Raw genomic sequence first — 23836 nt, forward strand, 5'->3', positions numbered from 1 at the left:
CAGTGGAGCATTACATGATTGAGGTGTGCTCCTAGATTACACCTATGGGTGTTGACATGCTTTTTAAAACACATGCACCTAGATTTCAACCTCTTAATGATGGCGGCTGGGTGCTATCTCTGTGTGGAGCGGGCTCAGAGACCACCACCCGACAGTAAGTTAAGCCACCAGAGCTAGCTCTTACGGCACACAATGAGGATGACAAATCCATCTATTGAATCTATAGGTGTTTTCCACTTGTGCCTAGTAAGCTGCACACCTCTAAGTTGTTTTGTTTTTTTTGTTTTTTTGTCTTTTTCGGTAATCTGTGGAGGTCTTGGGACACAGTACCCCCCCCCCCCCCCCCAAATGATCTTCACCGAATTAAAGAGCAACATGCTAAAAGTATCTAAAAGTTTACTTTACTCTTAAAAGTCATCCAAACCAACTGATCTTAACACTGGCCGGCCATCTGATGTGTTTGGGGGCCTCCTGACTCTCACCCAAAAGATGTCAAGGGAGAGAAGGATTGGACAAATGGAATTTTAACACCCCATCCTCTTTGTTTTCGGGGAAATAAGCCACTGCCAGAGGTGTCTGGCTTTCTCCTCTCTGCCTGTAGAAAACTCATAGATGTTGTGTTGAGTGTTTATGCGTATGGCGAGTAGATACAGATGTCTCACGTGTTTGGCCCGCTTTATGGGAAGGGGCTGAATGTTGATCGTTTTTGCTGTGGAGTATATTTGCGCTGTATCAGCAATAAAGAACTTGGGTGTGGTTCACACTAGCTGTTACATTTTTGTGTTCCTTTTATAGGAACTGAAATCTGAAATAACTCCTGTACGAAATGGGTCCATCCTATGACCGACGCAGTTGGTGCCAGAAGGACCCCATTGACTGTACTTGAAGCGTTTAGTTTTCGTTTGGGGGAAAAAAATTACTGGACACAACACCCTGCATTTTGGATTCTTTTTCTTTCGGTGGAACTTGTAATGGAGCCTCCTTTTCGTGACTCACAAATCTTTATTAACGTATTACGGGACGAGCCTGTCATTATGGTGTAGGCCCATGTTGCGCCTGGCCAGGCTTAAAGCTCTCTTCCGTGTGTTATATATTGACCAGGATAATTATAGCCCTTGTTTCGGGAGGAGCGCTATTTATCTTTTCCCATTGTGTCTGGGTGAGTAAACCCTTTCAGCTGAAATCTTTTGTTTGTGTCAGCAGAGGAGGCTTTTAGCTTTTATGTGTGTTGAGCATATCCTTTCATTTCTATTAGATAATCTTAAAGCTTCTGCCACAAAATATAGCAGTGTTTTTCTTTTTCTTTTTATTTTTTTTTTTTAATCTTTTTTTTCTTTCATGCAAAGCGACATTGTGATACGGTTATCCGCCTTGATACCCCCTAAATTAGTTTATCCTTTGAACGATCGTTTTCGCCCATGTTTAGAAGAACGTGAATTTTTTTTTTTCTTCATTTCACAGATATAAAAATTATGCCCTATTATACTGAAAACTGGGTGGCCCAACAGAGTGTTGCATGAGAATTTACTCAATGTTCAATACACATTACGTAAAATTCAGTGGAAACTTTCCAAACAGATGAATTTCGGAAGAGATGAGAGTTGGGCAGTTGTAATCTAAATGGCCATCCATTTGTTCTCCAATGGACAAGCCAACGATCGGTGTCTAGCAGTAACTTTGACCGATCTCCCCATTGAAAACGCATTAATGCTTTGGGAAGTCGGGAGAGAGAGCTATCAGCTGAATGACATATCGCATGTGTATAGTCAACTTTACACCACCAAATTGTCCCCCAGCATTTCTCGGTTTACTTTCCTTGCCTAGCTGTCTTCATGTCTCCAAATCTAGCTTTATTTCCATACGAACACGTGAGTTTGAAAAAGTCTCCACCACCACTAGGAAGCAGAAATTAATATGGCACTAATGGAGCCGACCCTATGTTATGGAGAACCCTATACATATTATGTTTGTGGTCCTTATAACGAATTATAGTGCAGTTTCCATTTTCAACTTTTACAGCTTATCCCCTAACTTTGCAACTATCCTGGAACAGGAAAAAAAATGGAGCTATTCCAAAAGTGTCAGCAATTTCTTGGACTAATTCCTGAAATAGTCCTTCAAAATGGTTTCTTATTCGTGGTGTCGGGATGCTGTCTGCCATCCAGATATACATTCATGGGACATCTAAGGGATGCAACCTTTTTAAGAAGATCAAAAATATGAAAAAATCTCCCGTACTATGTCATCTAAAAGTTGGCAGATGCAGCGTACCCATGGGATATGCCATAAATTTCAGCAAGGGCTTGCCTGGAGAACGTTGACTTCTACTTCTTGGCCACCTTAGCCTTTGTTGAACCACTTGCTTGGATCTTTCTATAATGTCACTGGCCTCTGTTGTCCCCAATTTGGATATGCCATGAATGATGTTGATGGTAATCAAATTTCATCTTTTTGGCTGGAGAGGTTCTCTGCAAATAAGTGTAGACATTGTCTCTTGGCCATACTATTTTCTACTGACCACCGTCTATCCAATGTGTATGATCGGCAATAATCGTAGATTTTACCTTTTGCACACTCATCCGCATCCAGTGTTGTTTTTTTTTTTTGTTTTTTTTTTTTCCCCCCCCAAGCACTTGGCTAATGCCAGTAATACTTTTTAGATTTCTCTTCTACGAGACAACTTAAAAGCTTTTCAAAAGCTTTATCTTAGCAGTAGTGCTTGCTTTTCAAGTAGAAGACTCGGGCTCCTTCAAGTACAATTTCATAACCGTCTGGCAGAAAACAGCTTGACACATCAGATTGCTTTTAATGGGCACTTAAGTCTTACTACACCCCAGACAGATGGATGTAGGACACGGCAGCATTGCCTAGTCAGTAGATTTTGTACAGAATTGACCAGTTTTGGATGGGTTCACATTTTGTAATTACACCTCATTATGACTTGCATCTGGAATGTACATCTTCATCCTCCAAAAAAAGGTATTCAGACGGCTCCCCCAATGTACCTATTCACGTCAGTGAGGCTAAGGAGTCCAAAAGATTATACTTGGACCAACTTTGTAGCTTTTCTGTTCAGGTCAGTTGACCACCGGTTGGTTCTTGTACAGACCATGGAAGACAGAAGTCTGAATTCAGCCCCAAGGGTTTGTGCAAATGGCGTCTTATTCAGGCACGTCCGCTTCGAAACCCCCCCCTTAAAAAAAAAAAAAAAAAAAAGTTGCCAGAAAAAGGTCATATGAATGACTATATGCATTTTTATGTAACTGTGTTTTTACTTAAAAATTGCAAGCAGTTTATTTTTTGTTGAGTCGAAAAAGGGAAAAATGGCAATAAAATAGATGCCACCAAAACACTGGAGAAACTATAAAAAACATCAAAAAAGTTGCTTGGGAAACTATGCTAAAAAAAAGCTGTGGTTTTTTTTTTATTTTTTTTTTTATGTGCGGACAGGTTGTCGGGATTAAAAAAACAAAAGAAACAAACCTTAGACATGTCCATCTTTTACCCATACTGCGGATCCAAGATTCCAATGTAGGTCAATGAAAAGAGAAAACAGCAGATTACAACAGTGTGCTCTCCGTATTTTACCTTTTACTAGGAAGGAGAACCTAAGACATTTTGATACAAGAAAAACTGATATGCAAACCAAAAAATGGGTCCAACACACTGAGAATGGAAAAAAAACAAAACACTTTACTGATTCCCCATGTATAGAAGCTCTTGCCCTGCCGATTGCTCCTGGGTTGTCTGAGAGCTCATGTCCGACGTTTATCGGAGTTCTCTTTTGGAGAACTAAGAGATTGGCAGTCAAAAATTGGACATGCCAGGAATTTGATGTCCCACAACCCCCCCCCCCCCCATCTATCGGGACAGTCAGGAGGCCTCCATACATATTAGACTGTTGGATGGGCCTGTCATATTGATGGATTTGGCTGGTATTCATCTAATATGTACGAGAGCCGTAAAACTAAGATCTTTTTATTGGGAGTGAGTTGTCCCTGACCGTAAAGGAATCTGAAACGGCCTCATTTCCAAAGATAGAAGCCCGTCTTGACTAACAGAACAGCTCGCTTTCTCACTTCCCGTATTTAAAATAAAGGTCGTCATGTTGAGCTTCACACTACATACCGGACTGTGATGCCGAAAAATATAACCCTATGTTTAATATGGGAGGGTGCACATTGCTGGGGCATGACTGATTGGCACTACATCACGATGAGATGATTGCCATAAGTAGTGCTTCCACATAGATGGTGGATAATTGTTCATGCATTTCTGGGTAATGACCAAATCTGCGGCTAATGCAGCGATTGCCCGTCCAGTCTAGAAATCCCATTGTCATATACCCTATTGGGAATTCTGAACTGCGACAGCCATACATGGGACTACTCTCGAACGAACGTGCTGACTGCTAGCTCTCCCGATCATTCATGTGTTTTCAACAAAGGGAAGAGCAGAAGGCTTCTTCCAGACTTCTTAAAATTCCAAGTGCCCTATTCTTTTTTTTTTTTTCATCCGACATCATCTGTATAAGGGAGGTCCCCATGTACATCAGATGGTTGACCGCTGTCGCTAAATTTGATGGGTTCGACTGCCTTTAGTAGAGGAGGGTCCTCTGGATCGGGATTCCTATTTCTTGGACAGTCTTATGGAGATCGGTTGCGAAGACCATCTCACCCGCCGGAGGTCTGCACTATCCGACGTTAGATGGATAATTTTCACAGCAAAGGAGTTAACACTTGCCATCTGCTTTTTCTAAACACCTGTACCCTGTGGACCTCATGAAAAGGACACTTTGTGATCATCTACTGCCAAGTGACCCTCTGATCAATTTGGGGGTGTTTAAAGTGGACAACCACTTTGAGGTCAAAAGTGGCAAGTTTTTGCTATTCCTCTCTGCTCTGAGTTTTTTTCTTTTTTGTCTTTGACATATTGTAGAGATATTTGTCTTCTTATTTAGTGTTATGTTTTACGGTCTTTACTAAGCGGGCGGTGCTCACAGGGTTATAATGCAGACAACACCTCCCATGCCCCCCCAGAGAGTCAGTGAGTTATGCCACCTTGGAAAGACCATAAGAATCAGCACTAAATATAAAGGACCATATCTCTAAAACTGGATGGTGGCATTACCCAAAAAAAAACCGAATGCTTAGGACAGCGGCAGGAATAAAATAGGAGCAAAAACTAGCCACTTACAGTATCTGTTGAGATGGTTCATTATAGTATGTTCCTATTACTTAATCGTGCTGGCGGCATATTTACTTTTTTCTTTAACTTTTAGGCATACACACAGTTTTTTTGATGCAGCTTTGGAGCAGCAACTCCTATTTTTCTTTAGGAGGATTTAGAGAATTTCCTCTGTTTCTGCTCCCAAACGATAAGACTTTTAAGTTCCGATTAATCACTTGATTCTCCGGTTTTCTCCTCTTTAGCATTTTGTTTTTTTCCAAGCATATCGCTGTAGTTCCTGCTTGCAGTAAAATGTCTGGCATTTAATATATATGCTCGGCTCAGTTGAAGACTAATGGGTGACTTTAGAAAGGATAATATAGCTTTTTTTTTTTTTTTTTTTTTTTGCACCAAAAAGTCACAATTTATGAACCCCGTACCCCTTTATGATGAATGTAGCTGAAAAAAAGGCAGCAAGTACCAAAAGAGAGAAAAGCAGTTTGAATGCAGATTTTTATCACTGAATATGACGGCACATGTTCTGTAATAATCACCATGTCGCTTATCACCCGGGTTTTCCAGGACCCATCAAAGCTAAGAAACAACACACAAACTAAAGATTTTATTCTTGTTTTTCGCATAATCTAGCGTGTAAGGACTCTCAAATGTCAGATAAATAATGAAAGCACATAAAAGGCTGCTAATAATAGAGTTCACGGTGTACACGGCTCTTTCCACGTACGGTTGTGACTGTGCATCTGCTTATTCTGCATTTCAGATCTGCCTTTTTAGCCACATTTTCAGCATCTACCTTCTTGGTAGATTTTAGAAATCTTCTGTATGCGCTGGCTTTAGAAAAACAAGAAAATGGAATACTAAATCGACTTTTTTTTTTTAATGTAAAATTAAAAAAAAAAAAGGGTGAAGACTGGGTTTAAACGTCACGTGTTTTTTTTAAGGGAATTTTGGTTGCAAAATCCGCACTGAAATTCTGTTACAGCATAAAGTACAATGTTAGTGAATAGGGTTTTAACAAGCCTCACTCACTGACCGCATAAAAAAAAAAAAAAAGTCGGCAGCTTACCCTGTCTACTGAAAAAATGCGGCAGAAATTCCCAGCGACGTCAGCAGCAAAGACCAACACAAAATCAACATCGCGCACGTGCGCATTTCATTGCTGATTTGTAGGCCAGCTCCACAGTTTTCTTTTTTTTTTTGTTACTTCTGTGAACCCAGCCTAATACTCATGGGACATCGTACAATTTGTTATGAATCCGGCCAAATGTGGAAATGCTTTATCTCAGATTCCAACGGTGAAAATCTTCAGGAAGTATTCAAATGCTGCTATTACCCGGACGGAAAATCTGTGTAACCTAAATGTTAAAGAAGATCATAATTGCGTAGTGGGAACAAATCCATACGTGTCACTTGCAGATTTTTTTCAACTCTCACAAAGTTACAGCAAAGTTGTCGACCAACTCCCCATTCCATGGTTGCGACATTGTTTCGAGCCAACGTTATTTGTAGCAATATTCTATGACTGTGGAACTCCACTCAGCCGATTTCTGACCACAGAAAACATCAAATTGAACTTTAATGTGGTCATAAATCGGCTCAGGAACTAAGAAATAAACAGAAAAATATAAAATATTTTCCCTTTATGGCCAGCTCCGGTTATGGGCACACAACTGTTATGAATGGGTCACCGAGGAGGATGGCAGGAACCGGCCAAGCCACCAGAAAACCAGAGAGGTTGGTAACTAAGCGGATTGCAGACCCCTGATCCTATCCAGACAACTAGCAGTAGCCATGGAGCGTACATACGATTCCCTAGACGCCTCGGCACAGCCGGAGAGCTAACTAAGCCTAAAGCAAGAAAGGTGAAATCTAAACTGCCCCGGAGCAGACCCCAAAAGGAATAGATAGCCCCCAAACATATATTGTCGGTAAGACAAGATGAAACACAAACACAGGCAGAGAATAGACTGAGCAAATGATGGGGCCCAAACTAACTAGATAGGAAAGACACTGTCTGCAATCACGCAAAAACCCTGAAAAATCCAACACGTCTAATGTACAAAAAAAACACTGAAGTCACAAGACTTCGCCCTTACTATATCAGCACTCTGGTATGAACTAGAAGCAAAGCAAAAGAGACCAATATAACAGGGGACTGAGCAAACTGACACAGGCTGTAACATATGGAGCGGAGGTCCAGCACAGCCCCCAGAGGAGCAAGCTGAACACACACAACAAGCAGAGAGATAAAATCAGATCAGATGCAAAGGATTAGCAAATGAATCACTTAGCTGAACAATTCAGGATCAGGGTAGGAGACATCAGACCTCAGAATGCAATCACCAGCAGGGATTGAAGGAAGTCTGCAAACTTAAATACTCCAATCAGTAACCCCAGACCTTCAATCTTCATCATCAGGTGGCAGACCTCTGTCAATCTGGCCAGCTCCACTACCTCCAGTAACCACCAGATGGAGCGGGGGAGCTTCGGCCGGTGAATTCACAACACACACCCTTTTTATTTTTGGTGGAATCCACCTGAGAAAGCATTGAAAACCTGCCATCAAAAACAACATGGTGCACAGCAATGTAAAAAACGACATTGCTGTGCGCATGTCCGGTATTTCGTTACCTCTTTTAACTGCATCAGAGTTCAGAAACCGTGACGCATTTAAAAGAAGTCACATGTTCGTTCTTCGGGCGGCTTTCAAATTCGAGAAAAGAGACGCTGGCAACGGAGCCACCACCCAAAACAATAAAAAAAAAAAAAAGCCAGCAAAGCCACTTTAAGAGAAGGACCGCTATCTTTTCTTAAAGCCGTGTGACCTAGGAAAGCCTCAACTGGGGCAATAGTGTGTCTAAAGTGGTGTGCAAGTACCCTTGTGGGGAGTATGTTGTGAGCTTGATGGACAGAAAATGAACGTCTGTGCCAGGTAGGGTAGTAAAATACGGGTTAAATTGTAGACCATCGAAACCTTCAAAAAGAGCCTGAAGACCCACCTCTTCCGACAAGCCTATAACCTGCAGTAACCACCGATCGACCAAACCGCTGCACGACCAGCTCTACCCTCGCCTACTGTATTATCACCCATCCCTTGAAGATTGTGAGCCCTCGCGGGCAGGGTCCTCTCTCCTCCTGTACCAGTTATGACTTGTATTGTTTAAGATTATTGTACTTGTTTTTATGTATACCCCCCTCACATGTAAAGCGCCATGGAATAAATGGCGCTATAACAATAAATAATAATAATAATAATAATAATAGAGAACATTAAACTTGACGTTTTTCACAAATTAACTGGTAAGTGCTGCACATGTGTGGGGAGGATGGGAGTGTTCCAGTCATGTGGAGGTTCCTGCTCCTCCCCATAAAAACCCACCTTGGCCTTCATTGCGTATGCATATGTCCCTGCGTATGCATGTATGTACCCTGCGCAGTTCTCTCCTGTGTTGGCAACAGCATGCATGAGACTTCTTTGCCAAAGCCAGCCATGTATTGGTGCAGTAGAGATTTCAGTCAGGGTCAAATCAGTCATCTGGAAGGCTTTGCGAGGGGTGTCGAAGCCCTTTTGGATTTGAGATATCCACCGGAGCACTTGCCATGTAATTTGTATGATGCTTTAAGGGTAACTTAGGTCCAGAAAGGTTTCGACTTGTATTTTGCTACCCTATCTGGCTTTTTAGTTTAGTTTTATGACTATAATGTTCATGACAGTTCTTCAAGGTGACTTCGATGACTGGTTGCTGCTATACAATTTTTTTTTTTTCTTCTTCCAAGATAACGGTACGTTTCAATAGATTAATTTTGTAATCTTGGAAGATGAGCTAGCAATATTTACTCATAGGGGAAGATGATAGAACATCGAAACACCGAGGTGTTTACCCGAATTCTGTCAGCCGGCTTTATTGTACGGCCGCGAAGCGGCTTTAGTTTAATTTCATGTTTGTTTAGCGGTAGCTGATGGCTGTATCCAAGCATTACCATCTCGGGCCCAGGGATTGTTCCTTCAAATGGCTTTTCCTTCGATTCACTGAGAAGATAATAGTTATTGACCTGCGCTGGATTTCAAAGGTTGAAGATGGCGTATGTGACTGAACTGTGTGATTGTTGATTTAGTCCTAAACCCTGATTCAGTGATGCTGAACGGATTTTGATGGACGGCCGGTGGGACACAATGTTCCCAGAAGTTGATTGCTATTCTGAAGGAGGACCTTGTTTGTCTGACCTCCACATCTTTGATTAGCCTTCAAATATATAGATTGTGTGATAGATACTGAGATCTCACATTTTGTTTTCTCTTACATGGTTGCTCTACATTGTGGAAATCGCTTCTGAATTTGTGCACCTCTATACGGCCTTAAGGACCCCTCCGCCCCATACACGTTCAAAAGATTGTTCCTCAATGGCCCTAAACACGTCAGTCTTCATTGGATAAGATTGGATTATAAGCCGGCGCCAACGTCCTATTCCTCCTCCCTTAGAATATATGTACGCTTAGCCAAGTTTTATATGGGGTCGAGTGGCTCAGGACCAATAGTTGTCGGAAGAATGAGTGTTTGGGAAAAGTTATCTAAAGTGTGACCAGCTTAAATGTAGATGGTCTGTTTTAGCCTTCGTTACTGTATGTTTTGGGTTTTCCTTGCTCTTGAGCTTATTAGGAGTGAAGTCTGATGATTAAAGCAAACTGGTTTCTTTGAGGTGAAGGTGTGCATTAGAGGACCTGTCCATTCCGATACAATCATTTTTACCTGGTGTAAATGCCTCTATTTTCCCTATTCTGACACTGGTTTTTATTTGTTCCTGCACCTTTCTGTTCTCAAGCTATATCCCCCTCTTCATTGTATATAAACCTAGTGTTGTGATCCTCGGGGGTGTGACCCTCCACTCTTCATGGGCGTCATCATGAGAGCCATGCCTCCTTGGCTAAGTAGACTAGATTTACTTGCATGGAAGATGAGGCCATATCTCAGGAACGCAAAGGAACAGGAACAAAAGAAAAATAACACTGGGTTCAGGAGAACAGCGGTATTTTGAGTACATAGAACAATGAAATATTATTGGTAAGTGACCGGTCCGCTTTAAAAATGGTACCACACGAAAGCGTGTACACGGTGCAAATAAGACAAAATAATGTTTGGAAATCTTGTTATATTTTATCCATTGAAAATAGAATTGAAATACGGTACCCAATCAATGGTGAAATGTATCAAGTGCTTTCTGAATTTACATTCATGATGATGGCACTCCAGTTTATGCATAACCTTGATTAGAAATCAAATTTCTAATGTCCCAAATGAGGGGAAAAAAAATAGAAAATTGTGTGAAGATGAAACTGGTATGCCATCTAATCGTCCGGAGAAAATATTTCTTGTTTTTTTTGCGTTTCCTAAAAAAACATTTCTATTACCAGCTGCAAATATTCTATTCTGTTCACTCTCTTGTATCGTTCTCTCCTTATCGGATCTACGTAAACTTGTTTTTCTTGATATCAGAAATGTTATAGCGTTTCTATTTTCGTGTGTGTGTGTAATATATACTAGCTGAAGAGCCCGGCGCTGCCCAGGCTTAGTAACTAACTAACTACGGTTAGTTATAACAAATCCATAATGAATATATATATTATATCTGTGTAGAGCCCCGCCCACTCCGCATAGCCACATTTACTAGACTATCCCACATCATCCCATCAGCCTGTGGTCAGAACCAGAGCGCTGAGTGGAACGGTCCTAACTTCCATACCGGGGATCCCTTTAAGAGAGGCCTGGCGTCAGAACCAGAGCGCTGAGTGGATTTGCCCTGACTTGCATACAAATGATCCCTTTAATCGAACCCTGGGGTCAGAATCAGAGCGCCGAGGGATTTGCCCTAACTTCCATACAGAAGATCCCTTTAAGAGCGGCCTGGGGTCAGTACCAGAGCATTTGAAGGCAATTGCCCTAACTTCCATACCGGAGATCCCTTTAAGAAAGGCCTGGGGTCAGTACCAAAACGCTGAGTGGATTTGCACTAACTTGCATACCAGTGATCCCTTTAAGAGACCCTGGGGTCAGAACCACAAAGCTGAGTGGAACGGTCCTAACCTCCATACCGGGGATCGCTTTAAGAAAGGCCTGGGGTCAAAACCAAAGTGCTGAATGGATTTGCCCTGACTTCCATACCGGAGATCCCTTTTTAAGAGGGAAGATGTGTATATGGGCACAGGAGGGGGGGGGGATTCATTTCTGTCATGTGCTCTCTGCTCCTTTCTGGGGGGCAGACAATGGCTGGGAGCTTATGTTCCTGGGGATGCTCGATTTTTCCCACCATATCAGTGTCTGCTGAGATGTTGTCAAATGGGAAAACTTGCTCATAGCAATCAATCACAGCTCAGCTTCTTTTTTTTCTTGACTGCAATTGAGAAAGCTGGAACTACGGCCTCATTCAGACATCAGTGTATTTTTTTTTTTTGTTTGTTTGTTTTTTTTCTCTCCTACAAGAAAAACTGCGAGTTTCATCAGTGATTTTCCAAAGTTTTTGGTTGGAATTTCATCCTCAGTTTTTTTTTTCACTGATGAGAAAATTTTCTGTCCACCTTCTCAGTAAGTGAAAAGCGGACCACAATTGTTTGATTTTATTGTATTTTTTTTTTTCCTTTCTTTCGTTCTCCATAGTGTTGCATTTCTTATTTTGAGCCAACACTTAAATCAGTACTAACCTTTGGTCCGAGGAAAAAATCTGACAATGTGGACAGCCTCAAAGACTGTCATATGGTATGAGTGCTCTCCGTGAAGATAACGGATAATCCTTGTAAGTGGGAAAACTGATGTGTGAATGATCCTTTATCCAGGTTATCATTGAAGATTCCAGTTTCCCAGCCACCAACGGTCTACTGTCAATATTCCCTGCGCATGACATTTCTTAAATCGCCTACTGCTATGGTAAAATGGAGCAGATTTTTGGAGATGTGCCCTGTAGATAAAGCCATTAACTGGTTGTACACACATGATGATTAAAAGTTACGTAGGACAAAATAATTAAAATTCTTCTTGAAAGCTGCTGATTTCTGTAGAACTCTATGGAAGCTCATAGTAGCGTCGTGTTACCAGATACATATCGGCTTAGTGGAGATGATGCCGTTCTGCTTCATTGAAGCATCCATTCGTTTTTTTTTCCCTTATTTTTGATGTTAGTACAGTAATGTTGTATAAACTCCTCAGAATTGGAAACCCCCCAAAAAAAAAAAAAAAAAAATTTGAAAATGTCTCCTCCCCCTTGCCGTGTTGGAGACTGCACGCGGAGTGGCAGATGAATGGCCCCAGTGTGCTGTCCATGGTTTTCATGGACCCATAGACTTGTATGTCTGATCTCGATTTGTAACTCAGATCACAATCTCATGTGTCTCTGTGATTTATCTGCCGACACACGGTTCACAAAAAAACACAGACATGTGAACAGCTCCATAGACTACAATTGGGTCTGTGTTGCATTCGTGGAGCACAGAAGTCGGGGTGAGCCGGGGTAGCACCAAGGAAATTCCACTAATCATTATTTAGTATGCACCGTTGTATACTCTTTGTTCTCACCCCAATTATCTTCAAATTATATGTTTTAAAGTCTCTCTTAAATTGCTATCTCCCACCAGACGTTTCTTCCACCTGTTTGCAGTTTTCTGCGCATTGGGCTGTTCTTGTAGACAATGGGCGCAGATCGCGCCTTAAACAGGTGTTGAACTTTACGGAGTGATGTAGATAAAACGGACGCACTTTCTTAAAGGTCATCAAACACCGGAATATTCAATGATTTATTCTACCTCCAGTCAGTGGTCAAGGCGTCAACATATCCTAAAGGAAAAATAATAATTTTTTTTTTTTTTTTTTTTAAGAACACTGGAATCTTTTCCTATCTTGTGTTGATGCTAATCATAGTCTGGCCTTCACTTTTGCAGCTTGCACATTTGTCTTCTTAATGGGAATGTGTAATCAGAAAATGATATTGTTTAAATGAAGCTTGTGAGTTGAATGTATGTATTTTTTAGCTATTTTTTTTTTTTTTTTTAATTTTGTATTAATCTTGCCATTTTCACACTGACCACTTAGGCTATTCTGTACTCACACTTCCTATAGTTTCAGGAAATCGGTGTATATTCACAGCAATGGACTCAGACCCTATCTGTTGAAATGAAGCATTGTTCAGTGGTCATTGAGAAGGGAGTAAATCATAGAATCATAGAATCGTAGAGTTGGAAGGGACCTCCTGGGCCATCTGGTCCAACCCCCTGCTCAAAGCAGGATTCGCTAAATCATCCCAGTCAGATATCTGTCCAGCCTCTGTTTGAAGACTTCCATTGAAGGAGAACTCACCACTTCTCGTGGCAGCCTGTTCCACTCATTGATCACTCTAACTGTCAAAAAGTTTTTTCTAATATCTAATCTGTGTCTCCTCCCATTCAGTTTCATCCCATTGCTTCTAGTCTTTCCTTGTGCAAAAGTGGTGGTGTATGGATAGCTGTGACATCGGCTATTGTGATTGGTGGATCCTGTGTTATCAGCCTTGTTACCGGTCATTATAATCCTGCCTCTGCTGATAATGAGACTGCTGAAAACTCTCCTAAAAGGACAGGAAGTAGGAGTCTAAAATGACATTAGCAGCCAGTGTGAAAATTACAAAATTTGTAATTTTCATTTTTAAGGAGGAAAGTGATATGAAAAAAATACCAAAGCGTTCTTAAAAAAAAAAAAAAAAAAATAAAAATAAAAAAAAATAAATATATATATAAAAAAAACTGGATATAAAAATGGTGGGTTTTTTTACATTTGGCTTTTAATGGGTATTCCAACCAAAACCTCTTATCACATAAATGCTAGATTAATGAGGTTTTGACAGCTGCACTCTTTAGTAATTTTCACTATTCAGTAAAGAGTGTACAGAATGTCCCCATAGGGCGCCATTGAGCCGATGTGTGGCAGAAGAGTGCAAGACTGTATATACCGTGGGCAATGCGGGAAAACCATTTTTAATTGTGTAATTTCAGGGTGGATATTAACCAAAAGTAGGGGGGAAAAGTGGTAATAATATTCTTGCAAGCCAGACTCGGATAAGAGAGAAAAAGTTCAGTTCAGAGCCCTGGTTCTTCATCTAAAATTCTGGCCGAAGAAAGGAGAATGCGCCCTCGACGCGCGTCCTATAAGCTCACCTCTCTTCATAGTGATCTGTATACTAAGAGGGACAAGTTGTCTGCTGAACCTGAATTACTGCTCCAATTCTCTTGTACAGCAATTATTTTTTTAAGTGTTCACATTGATTTAGCTCATGTACTTTTATTTATTTTTATATATAGTTTGTTCCATTTCTGTTTTTTATCTTTTAGGACCGGAACAGGCCCTATGAATCTTTTAACTTGCACTCTTTGGAGAATTCATTGATGGATATGATAAGGACTGATCACGAACCTCTAAAAGGTAAGAGCTCTCTAATAATAAATATATATATATATATGGTATACATCTTTTATTCATTTATTTTTTTTTCCCATGTGACATTGTATATTATTACAACTGTGTCCTTCCATAATTTTGTCCTTTGCTAAAGAGATCCTAAGACGAGTGGCACAAGATGCTCAACTTTGGGGGGGGAAAAAAAAAATCCAAATACTTTTTCTATTACTCACAACACTCTACAGAGCATGGTAATTTTTTATTTTTTTATTTTTTTTAAAAGCCAGTCATCTTATGGCACTGGTCTTGGGTTATCTGGAGCCAAGAGGAAGAGTCATGAAGGACACAGCTGGATAGTGGATCATGGCTATCCTAAAGTGCTAAGTTTTTTTTTTTTTTTGTTTTTTTTTTAACCATTAAAGAGTTTGTCCACCACTATCTGTTTAAAAGTGGTCAAGCGTGGTCTTTTAAAATAAAAAAAATCTTTCACTCCTTCTTAAAAGTACGCCCCCAGTCTCCTGACTTCTGCAGGTATGACGTTTGTTGGTAGAAAGTGCATTGAGCGAGCTCAGGAGCTGAATCCGCTCCATTCACAGCAAATACTAGTAATACCATCAAAACGCCAGAATTTTTTTTTGTTTTTGGCCATTACACATCCTCCCTTTCCACCCGCTGCCCAGCCCCAGAAAAAAAAAAAAAATTTTTTAATTGAATTGGAGAATACTATTATCAGATTGCTTTTACTACAAAAATTAAGCCCAAAAAACAATGACAGAACTGCATTTTTCTTTTTCCATTTTACCACACCTGGATACCCCTGTCCCTCCCCAACCCCTTGTTGTTTTTTTGTTTTTGTATGGAAAAATGAATGATGTCACTCAGAACTACAAAATATCCAGCAAAAAGCCATTATTGCAAGGAATAAAATGTTTTGTTGGGGTGGATAGAGGTAATATGACCCAAAAGGATTTGCCACTACCTGCCTTTTGGTTTGAAATGCTAAAAACTTGGCTGCCTTAATTGAGAAACAAGGTTCTCCCATGTCCACGGGTCGTGTCTGCAGCTCCTCTCCAGTCACTTTAATATAGATGAGCCATAATACGAGCAGTGGACAGGTCTGGCGGTTTTGGTAAAAATTACTCTGAATAGCAGAGGCCAGCTGAGATCTTGGAAAAGTAAAATAACTGAAACACTGCATGTTAGAAAATTGTGCATCGACTGTCACAGCGCAGAGGCTGATGGTGTGTACGGCCCGACTTACAAAGAAGACCGAAGTTGGTGATATTTCTGTCCTGCTCCAGCTGCTTGGCTGGTCTTCTGCATCTTCAGCTTGGACTAGAGAGGAACCAAGAGTGGGTGATGTAGAACTACTACCTGGCTGCTTTCTCAATCAGTATTCACTTGAAGGGATTTTTATTTGGGAGGGTGATGTGTATGGAGCTACAAACGTGGAGTATGGCACTCTGGGATAACCTAGTAAAAAAAAGAATAAGTGTAAGAACTCAAACCTGGACTTATGAGGACCTGTCGCAAGGTAACAAATTAACAGGTTTTGGTCTCATTTTATTCCAGCTTTTCCCCTTAGTATTTGTTTTCTTTTCTTCTTTAGAATCCGCCATACGGCTCCGGAGATAAGAGCTTTTTTTTTAATTTAGTGCCAATTTTTATAGTCTTTACCAGATGGGCGGTGCTCACAGGGTAATTATGCAGAACACCCTAAAGACACGCCCCAGAGGATCCTGTGAGCTACGCCTTCTTGTAAAGACAATAAAAAACTAAAAATAAGACCATACTACATGGAGACTGGGGAGCAGGAATCCATAATCTGTGAGAGAGCATAATGGCCAATTTCCACCCACTAGCTAAGCGACAACTAAATGTCAAAAGCACAAGCTCCAGGGGGAAAAAACTGGGGTTCAAGTTCTAAAATGGCCAGAAATGGTGTTATTCCTCATGTACCCATACAGCAACGTATTTATTTAATTCACTTGATGACACAGGTATGCTTTAAATCTAAAATTGGAAGTTTTTTTGCATTTTAAAGGGGCTCTGTCAGCAGAGGATGACTCTTTGAGCAAAGTCTCACCGCTTGGTGCTTCACGGTGGAGCTATTCATTTACCACCTGCTTGTTTTCCCTCAATCTTCACCCCCCCTTCTTTGACAGCTCTGGCTTCATAGAACCAGAGAAGGGTGGAGATAGATGGCAAAACAAGCAGATAGGAAGGTTTGATTAAATGTTTGGCCCTGCCATGAAGCACTGAGCGCCAGTACATTCTGTGCTGACTGTCCCATTAAGAGATACCAGTCTTTTAGGGTCTGATGTTATCACTGTCACTAAATTTCTGTGAATCCTTGTGGAGAGGGACTTGCCTAACATGACAGTGTAAAGAGACTTCTTGGCCATGCAAGGTTTCTATGGGAAATTAAAATGGATGAAAATGCCGGGAGGTGATTATCAGACAGGGGGGTAGGGGACTTACATTTAGAGCACCACGCCATCTGTGGAATAAATCACTGGATGGTGCAATAAAACCTTGGAGCATAGGCTTTCTTGGTAATATGCGCAGTTTCCATGTACCTACCGTCTATAGAAAACGTTGGCCCCACCATGAAGCATACCGTATGCAGCCGCAATCAGCCAGGTTCCTAGAGGAACTGCGCTCTTCAGTAACGTTTCCCATGTAGGCAATACCTACTTGAGTTCATACTGAAACCTGATTTTTATTTTTTTCTCTTGTGCCGGCTGCCAGTCCTAGAGTAAAAAAAAAAAAATGTATAAAAATAGCAGATCGGGAACAGGTGACAAATGTCACACAGGCAGCGTCTGGCACAAGGACCCACACAGAAACCAAAATCTCCAGATGTCACACCGCCATTCTATTTTTGTAAAAGTGCAGCAATAAAAAGACACGACAGGTTAAGGCTGTACGTTTGCATATTGATATGTGCTGTATGGACAAAAGTATTGGCACCCCTACAGGAGCCTAAATGAGCCCCCATTATAAATCCATGGCGTTATTATGGAGTTAGTCCCACTGCAGCTATAAAAAGCTTTCACACTTGTAGGAGGGTTTACTATAAGGCTATGTTCCCACGTAGTTTTTAGTCTCTGCGGATTTTGTAGAGAAAACCGCAGGAAATCCGCAGGACAAAGTGCTGCGGTTTTTCTGCGGATTATCTGCGTTTTTTCTGCGGTTTTGCCCTGCGGTTTTACACCTCATAATGGATGAGGTGTAAAACCGCAGCGTTTCTGCACCAAACAATTGACATGCTGCGGATTGTAAACCGCAGCAAAACCGCGCGGAAAAAAACGCAGCATGTGCACAGCTTTTTTTTATTTCCATAGGAAATAAAGGTACTGTACAACGCAGCAGAATCTGCTGCGTTTCTGCAGAGCCAAAAACGCAGCAGAATCCGCAGCGTGTGCACATACCCTTAGCATTCGGAGATGTCCTGCATCTAAGGGAGCATTTGTAAGGTCTGGCACTGATGTTGGTCGAGACGGTCGCGCTCACCATCTTGGTACTAGTTCATTCCAAAGGTATTAAGGTCCGGGCTCTGTGCTGCTGGTCAAGTTCTTCCACACCAATTTGTCCCAACTTTATTGTTACAGTTGGAAGCATAGAATTCTCCACATTGTCTTGGAATGCTGAGACTTAATAAATACTCTTCACTGGAACCTTGAAAAATCAAGACCATAGCCTTATCCCTCCTCCACCAATCTATACAATTGGCATAGTCAACTAGGTAACGTTCTCCTGGCATTCTCCAAACCCAAACTGGTCCATCAGACAACCGAGAAACATGATCCGTCACTGCACTGAACATGTTTCCACTTCTGCAGAGTGCAGTGGTGGTGGCTTTACACCACTCCATCCATCATCTGACATTGTGCTTGGTGATATAAGGCTACATCCAGCTGCTTGGCCATGAAGCTCCCAGTGGAAGCACAGTTTTGTTCTGACTTTGACACAAAAGGAAGTTTATGCCCGCAGTTGGTGACCTTTGTTTTCTGCTTCACAGAACTCGGTAAACCCGCTGTGTAACTTTTATGTGGTCTCTAGTGGCTGAGTTGCTGCGGTTTCTTCCACTTTTCAATGATCCCTCGCAAAATGTAGTAGGTTAGAAATGTCATGAATGGACTTGTTACATTGGTGGCTCCTATTACAGGATCACGCTGTATCAGTAAGATCTTTAAAATGATCCATTCTTTCACAAATTTTTGTAAGGATGCACTGACCTATTTTGGCTTTGCTGCACCCTTAATTTTTGCACAATTTTTCAAAAGCACGGTGAAAGTGTTGGAGTTCTACCACGATTGTGGGGAAAAAACATGGGTACAATGTGTGAATGCAGTCTAAAAGCAGACTGCATGGTGAGGGGCTGGATGTTGGACACCTGGGACACGGAATGAAAATCTCAAATTTGATGATTATGAAGTGAGCGCTGATAAACTAATATAGGAAAAAAAGTATGTCACCATGAACAGGGATTCCTCTACCATACGAGTGGTTCCTCTAAAGGGGTTTTCCAATTTAGAATATTACAGATGGTAACAGTTTGAGGTCTCTTATTCAGGATCCTCAGCAATGGGCTGGAGTGGTGGTCTACCCCTTTGGTGGCACTGCTGGTGAATGAAACCCTTATTTATGGGTTTTCTGCCCATTGCCAATGTTTTCCCTGTTAGCCATATTGACTCTTGTGTGGCTGCTCCTTCTGTCACTCGGTCACCAATGAGTTTCTTCACCATCCACTCTTCTTTCCTTCCTCCTCACATTCTTCTGTCTGTGCAGAGACATATTTGATTGATTTCTTACCTTTTAAAGTGTGAAGAATCATCATGGTATGCGTGTCCATTTGTCACTTAGATATATGGGACAGGCTGTACATTCCTGCTCAGTAAAATCCTGTTGGGTTGCATGTTTGCCGTGATGTTCCCCCTCCGTCCGTGGCAGAGCATATGCCGAAGGGGACAGCATGGTGGCTGTGATTTTTCTCTGATTCCTTCCTAGTGAGGCTCTGCATTATATTTGTATATTCTCCTCCAGTCTTAGAATAAATTACAGTACTTCAAGAAGGTTTTTTTGGTTGCCCATCTGGTGGATCCCACGCTTTCCGCCCCAAAAGATTAGCCAAAAAATGGGCACAAGTCGCTCCAGGAAATCTTCATTGTTTCCCAGGCATAGATCCTCATGTCTTGCCCAATACTTTTGTCGTTTTCAGCTTTGTCCCATTGAAGTGAACAGGACTAAGCTGTCATACCGGACACAGCCGCGGCCAAGAGCAGCAATGTTCTAGCGAAGGCGTGAGCACCTCATCTTTATCAATCACGGGTGCTGGGAGTCAGATGTCTATTAATCTAATCTTATTGGCCTTTCTTAAAGGAGCTCAAGCATATAAGAGAAGCTGATAGCACTCACTAAATTGGGCCGCCTGTTCCAGATCCAAGGAACCCTCTTGGAAATTCAAACAGTCAAAAGTAGAAGAACATCGCTCCATCCAGGTGTAGTAGTAGAAAAGGACTTTATTCCGCCATCATAAATTACAACGTTTCGACCGGAACGTTTCGTCTTGACAAAAACCTACTGCTGGTCAAAACGTTGTAATTTATGATGGCGGCATAAAGTCCTTTTCTACTACTACACCTGGATGGAGCGATGTTCTTCTACTTTTGACTATCTTAAAGGAGTTGTCCACAGGATAGGTGATGACTTGTTGATCGGTGTGGGTCCGACCGCCAATCGGCAACTTTTGAATGGAGTAGTAGGGCACATCTTCCATTAATTTCTCTATAGGGCTGCTGATCTCTGCGCTTGACTTTTCCGGGCAGCGTCATAAAGAACAAATGGAGCAGTGGATGGGCATCTAACCACCTGCTCCATTTTGTCACTGGGATCTGCCGATTGGTACAGGTCCCTGCTCGCGGACTCCAACTCATCAGTAAGTTATCACTTATCCTGTATGATAAGAATTTCAGAATGGACCTGTCACCAGATTTCACTATAAAAACTACATACTATATAGATTTTAGACCTGATGATACTGGTGAGCTTATGTGAGCTGAAAAACTACATCCGCATAATAGCTTAATAGCTGTCTACAAATATCTAAAGGGCTGTCACATTGTGGAAGGATCATCTTTATTCTCATTTGCACAAGGAAAGACTAGAAGCAATGGGATGAAACTAAATGGGAGGAGACACAGATTAGATATAAGAAACTTTTTGACAGAGTGATCAATGAGTGGAACAGGCTGCCACGAGAGATGGTGAGTTCTCCTTCAATGGAAGTCTTCAAACAGAGGCTGGACAGACATCTGTCTGGGATGATTTAGCGAATCCTGCTTTGAGCAGGGGGTTGGACCAGATGGCCCAGGAGGTCCCTTCCAACTCTACGATTCTATGATAATATGAATGGCTATCTAATACTTTTTAAATGTTTACTCCTGTGATAATTGCTAGAGCTTTGGCGCGTACCCTCTACAAAGCTAATTGTCATTTTTTTTTTTTTTTTCACAGCTCGAATGGGGATTAATTTCCATCACCCAGGAACAGATAACATAATGGCACTTAACAACAGTAAGTTGTCTCTCTGCTCCCTGTGTAGCGTCACTATACAGGAGGCTTGTATGTCCTGCTTGATGAGGTTGTTTTGTACAACACATTCATCAACTGAACCCAGAGGAGTCAGGATCTTGGTCGCAAAATCTTGCAATCTATAAGGAAGTGGGGGGTGAAAAATAAAAGGTAAAAAGTGCTTGTGGTGTATGGGACAGCCATCTTTAGATCCACCTTTTTAGAAGGGTATTCGTTGAAGTTGCATGAACCGGTCACCATCCTGTACCTGTGTGTGATCTGATACAAAGTGCTTTCGAGTAAATGGACAGTTTGGGAACATGTATTGGAAAGGCGAGGAATCTGACGGACATTCACCACTGTGTTACTTCCAAAAAAATACAAACTGTATGCATTATTGAATAACTTGGATCTAATGAGGCTGGTGTATTTTCTTTGAAAATCAACATTAGAATGGCTGTATAATGCAAGCATTTTGTGAGTCCAGTTTTATAATGAAATGTGTAGTGGGTCTCCACTCAACCGGCCTGACTGACAGCTGCAGCTTGCACTTAGAAGTGTGAGATCCCAGCAGGCAGGAGGGACACTGAGGAGCTTTCACCCTGGCTCGGCGGGTGGAGAATCAGGTAAACTTTCATAAAGTATTATACAGCCATTATGACATGGGTTAAGTTAGTACACCAGCCTCATCAGGTCTAAGGGATCTGTTTAATAATATATTGTGAAATCTATTGACCTTTCCATGCTAATTAAACATACAACATTCAAAATGAAAAAAATAGAAATTAAAAAAAAAAATAAAAAAAGGTCTCAAACACTGAGAACATCGTTAGCAAGTATACAAAAATACAAAGGATAGATGATAACCATCTGATCTTTGAGGTCCCACTACTGGCACTGCTGCTCCCCATCCGCAAGCCCCTTCTTACAACTGATGAGTAGGGGTGGCAAGTGTCAGACCACCAATGATTGACCACCTTTGTTCTGCTCCTGGAGAATCCTTAGACATGTACTACTCTCTGGCTCCAGGGATTTCTGAGCGCACAGTCTGCCATGTATTCATGGGCTTCAGATTTTATGTGAAGATTTACCTTATCTGATATGGAAAAGAGTGTTTATTTATTTTTTTACCGTTTGAAAAAGGCGCCGAAACACCTTGAATAAGAACTCTAATTATATACCACTGAGGCTTCTTCATTCCCAGGAACCATGATCGTTCCACTGTAGTGAATAGAAAGCCGTCGGCACACCGCACCTATGTGTCCGTTATACGGACCTGTAAGAACTCCTCCTGCACTTATATCCTCACACTGATGTTAAGTCGGGTTTCCCCACTGTGTCTTTAAAAATAAATACTAATGGGGAATTTAAGGGGTTTGTCTCTAATTTTACATTTCATAACCTTTTCATAATGTCATCACTTCCACTAAGGCCCTGTTCACACTAGGCGTTTTTTCAGTGGTTTTTTTAATTTTCTGCAGTAAACCCTGATCTCTTGGCAGGAACGAAGCTGCAGGAAAAAAAAAAGTTTTGCTTGTTTTTTTTTTTTTTTTCTTGTTTTTTTGTGTGTGTGCTTTTTTTGCTGTGTTTTTTGGCAAGCTAGATTTGTCCCTTGTGGATGCTGATAAAGTTTGGTGCAAAAAAACAAAACAAAAACTATTCGACATAACCAGGTTTTAGCACAAAAAAAACCTCAGCACAACCTGATACCTGCATTTTTGCTGCAGATTTTCAACGTTTTTTTCACCACCCATTCATGTCAATGGATGGAAAACGCTGAAAAAAAAAACATGACAGTGACATGAAACCATGCAAATCACAAAATGCTGATGACAAAAAACCCAAGCTGTCTGCGTGAGACTTCTGAAATCTCATAGACTTTGCTGGTACTGTAAAACGCAGCTGAAAATTTGCACAAAAATAAAACGCCCAGTGTGAACTTGGCCAAAGACTTCCACCAATCATTAGAAAGGGGGTTTCTAGTCCTCTATTTCTCCTTGCTGTACAGAGGCTGGGCTTGCATGGTGCCGCTCCTCGTAGGAGTACATCACTTGGCTGTTTCCATTAGTCCAAAAAAGCTGGCCTTAAGAGGCACTTGTCGTGCTCGACTAGCGCTCTGATCGGGTCATACAAAGAGGAGGTTTGGAGTGCTCGGGACCCTGGTTGAGGAAGCCTATGAATAGATGATAAATTGTGAGAAAACACCCTTAAACAATTTTTTTTTTTTTTTCTTTTCTTTTGTAGTATAGCTGTTGAATAACGACTGTCCGCGTTATTGGTGTTTCTTCTTTTGACACACTTGTCGTAGAGCATACAATGTGTGGGCAGGGAAGAGGTTTTTTTTCTTTTCTGGTTGTAAGCGTATTCGACAGGCCTTTGAAGTGTTATCATAGTGATTCAGGATTCTGCATTTCCTAATTTTCTCTGTCGGCTGCTGTATTGTGATAAGCCCTAGTTATGACTTTATTTATTTTTTCTAAAACCCATAGGACGGCTATATTTTGTTCTTTCTATCTCTATATTCCGCGCCTTTGACAAGTTGTCTTTTTTTTTATAAAACCTGCTGTAAAGAAATTCTGTGCAGGTTTTTTTTTTCTCCGGACTTGTTCTAGTTGTGGAGATGTAGTACGGAGGGCTAAAAGTTGCCTCCCCTGTGCAGC

The 23836-nt window shown here is 41.3% G+C and overlaps 1 protein-coding gene across 4 annotated transcripts in view; it reads left to right on the forward strand.

The window, feature by feature from the left end:
• Nucleotides 1-23836, forward strand: part of CPEB3 (cytoplasmic polyadenylation element binding protein 3) — a 105812-nt gene that overhangs the window by 26238 nt on the left and 55738 nt on the right. For all 4 annotated transcript variants that reach the window (XM_073555869.1, XM_073555870.1, XM_073555868.1 and 1 more), the window contains 2 exons: nucleotides 14534-14624; nucleotides 21120-21179. In XM_073555869.1, the coding sequence (XP_073411970.1) occupies nucleotides 14534-14624; nucleotides 21120-21179 (151 nt within the window). The remainder of the gene's footprint in view (nucleotides 1-14533; nucleotides 14625-21119; nucleotides 21180-23836) is intronic.

The sequence above is a fragment of the Dendrobates tinctorius genome, unplaced genomic scaffold (genome assembly GCF_039654945.1).
Source record: "Dendrobates tinctorius isolate UK_male_01 unplaced genomic scaffold, ASM3965494v1 ptg000230l, whole genome shotgun sequence".
Taxonomy (NCBI): domain Eukaryota; kingdom Metazoa; phylum Chordata; class Amphibia; order Anura; family Dendrobatidae; genus Dendrobates; species Dendrobates tinctorius.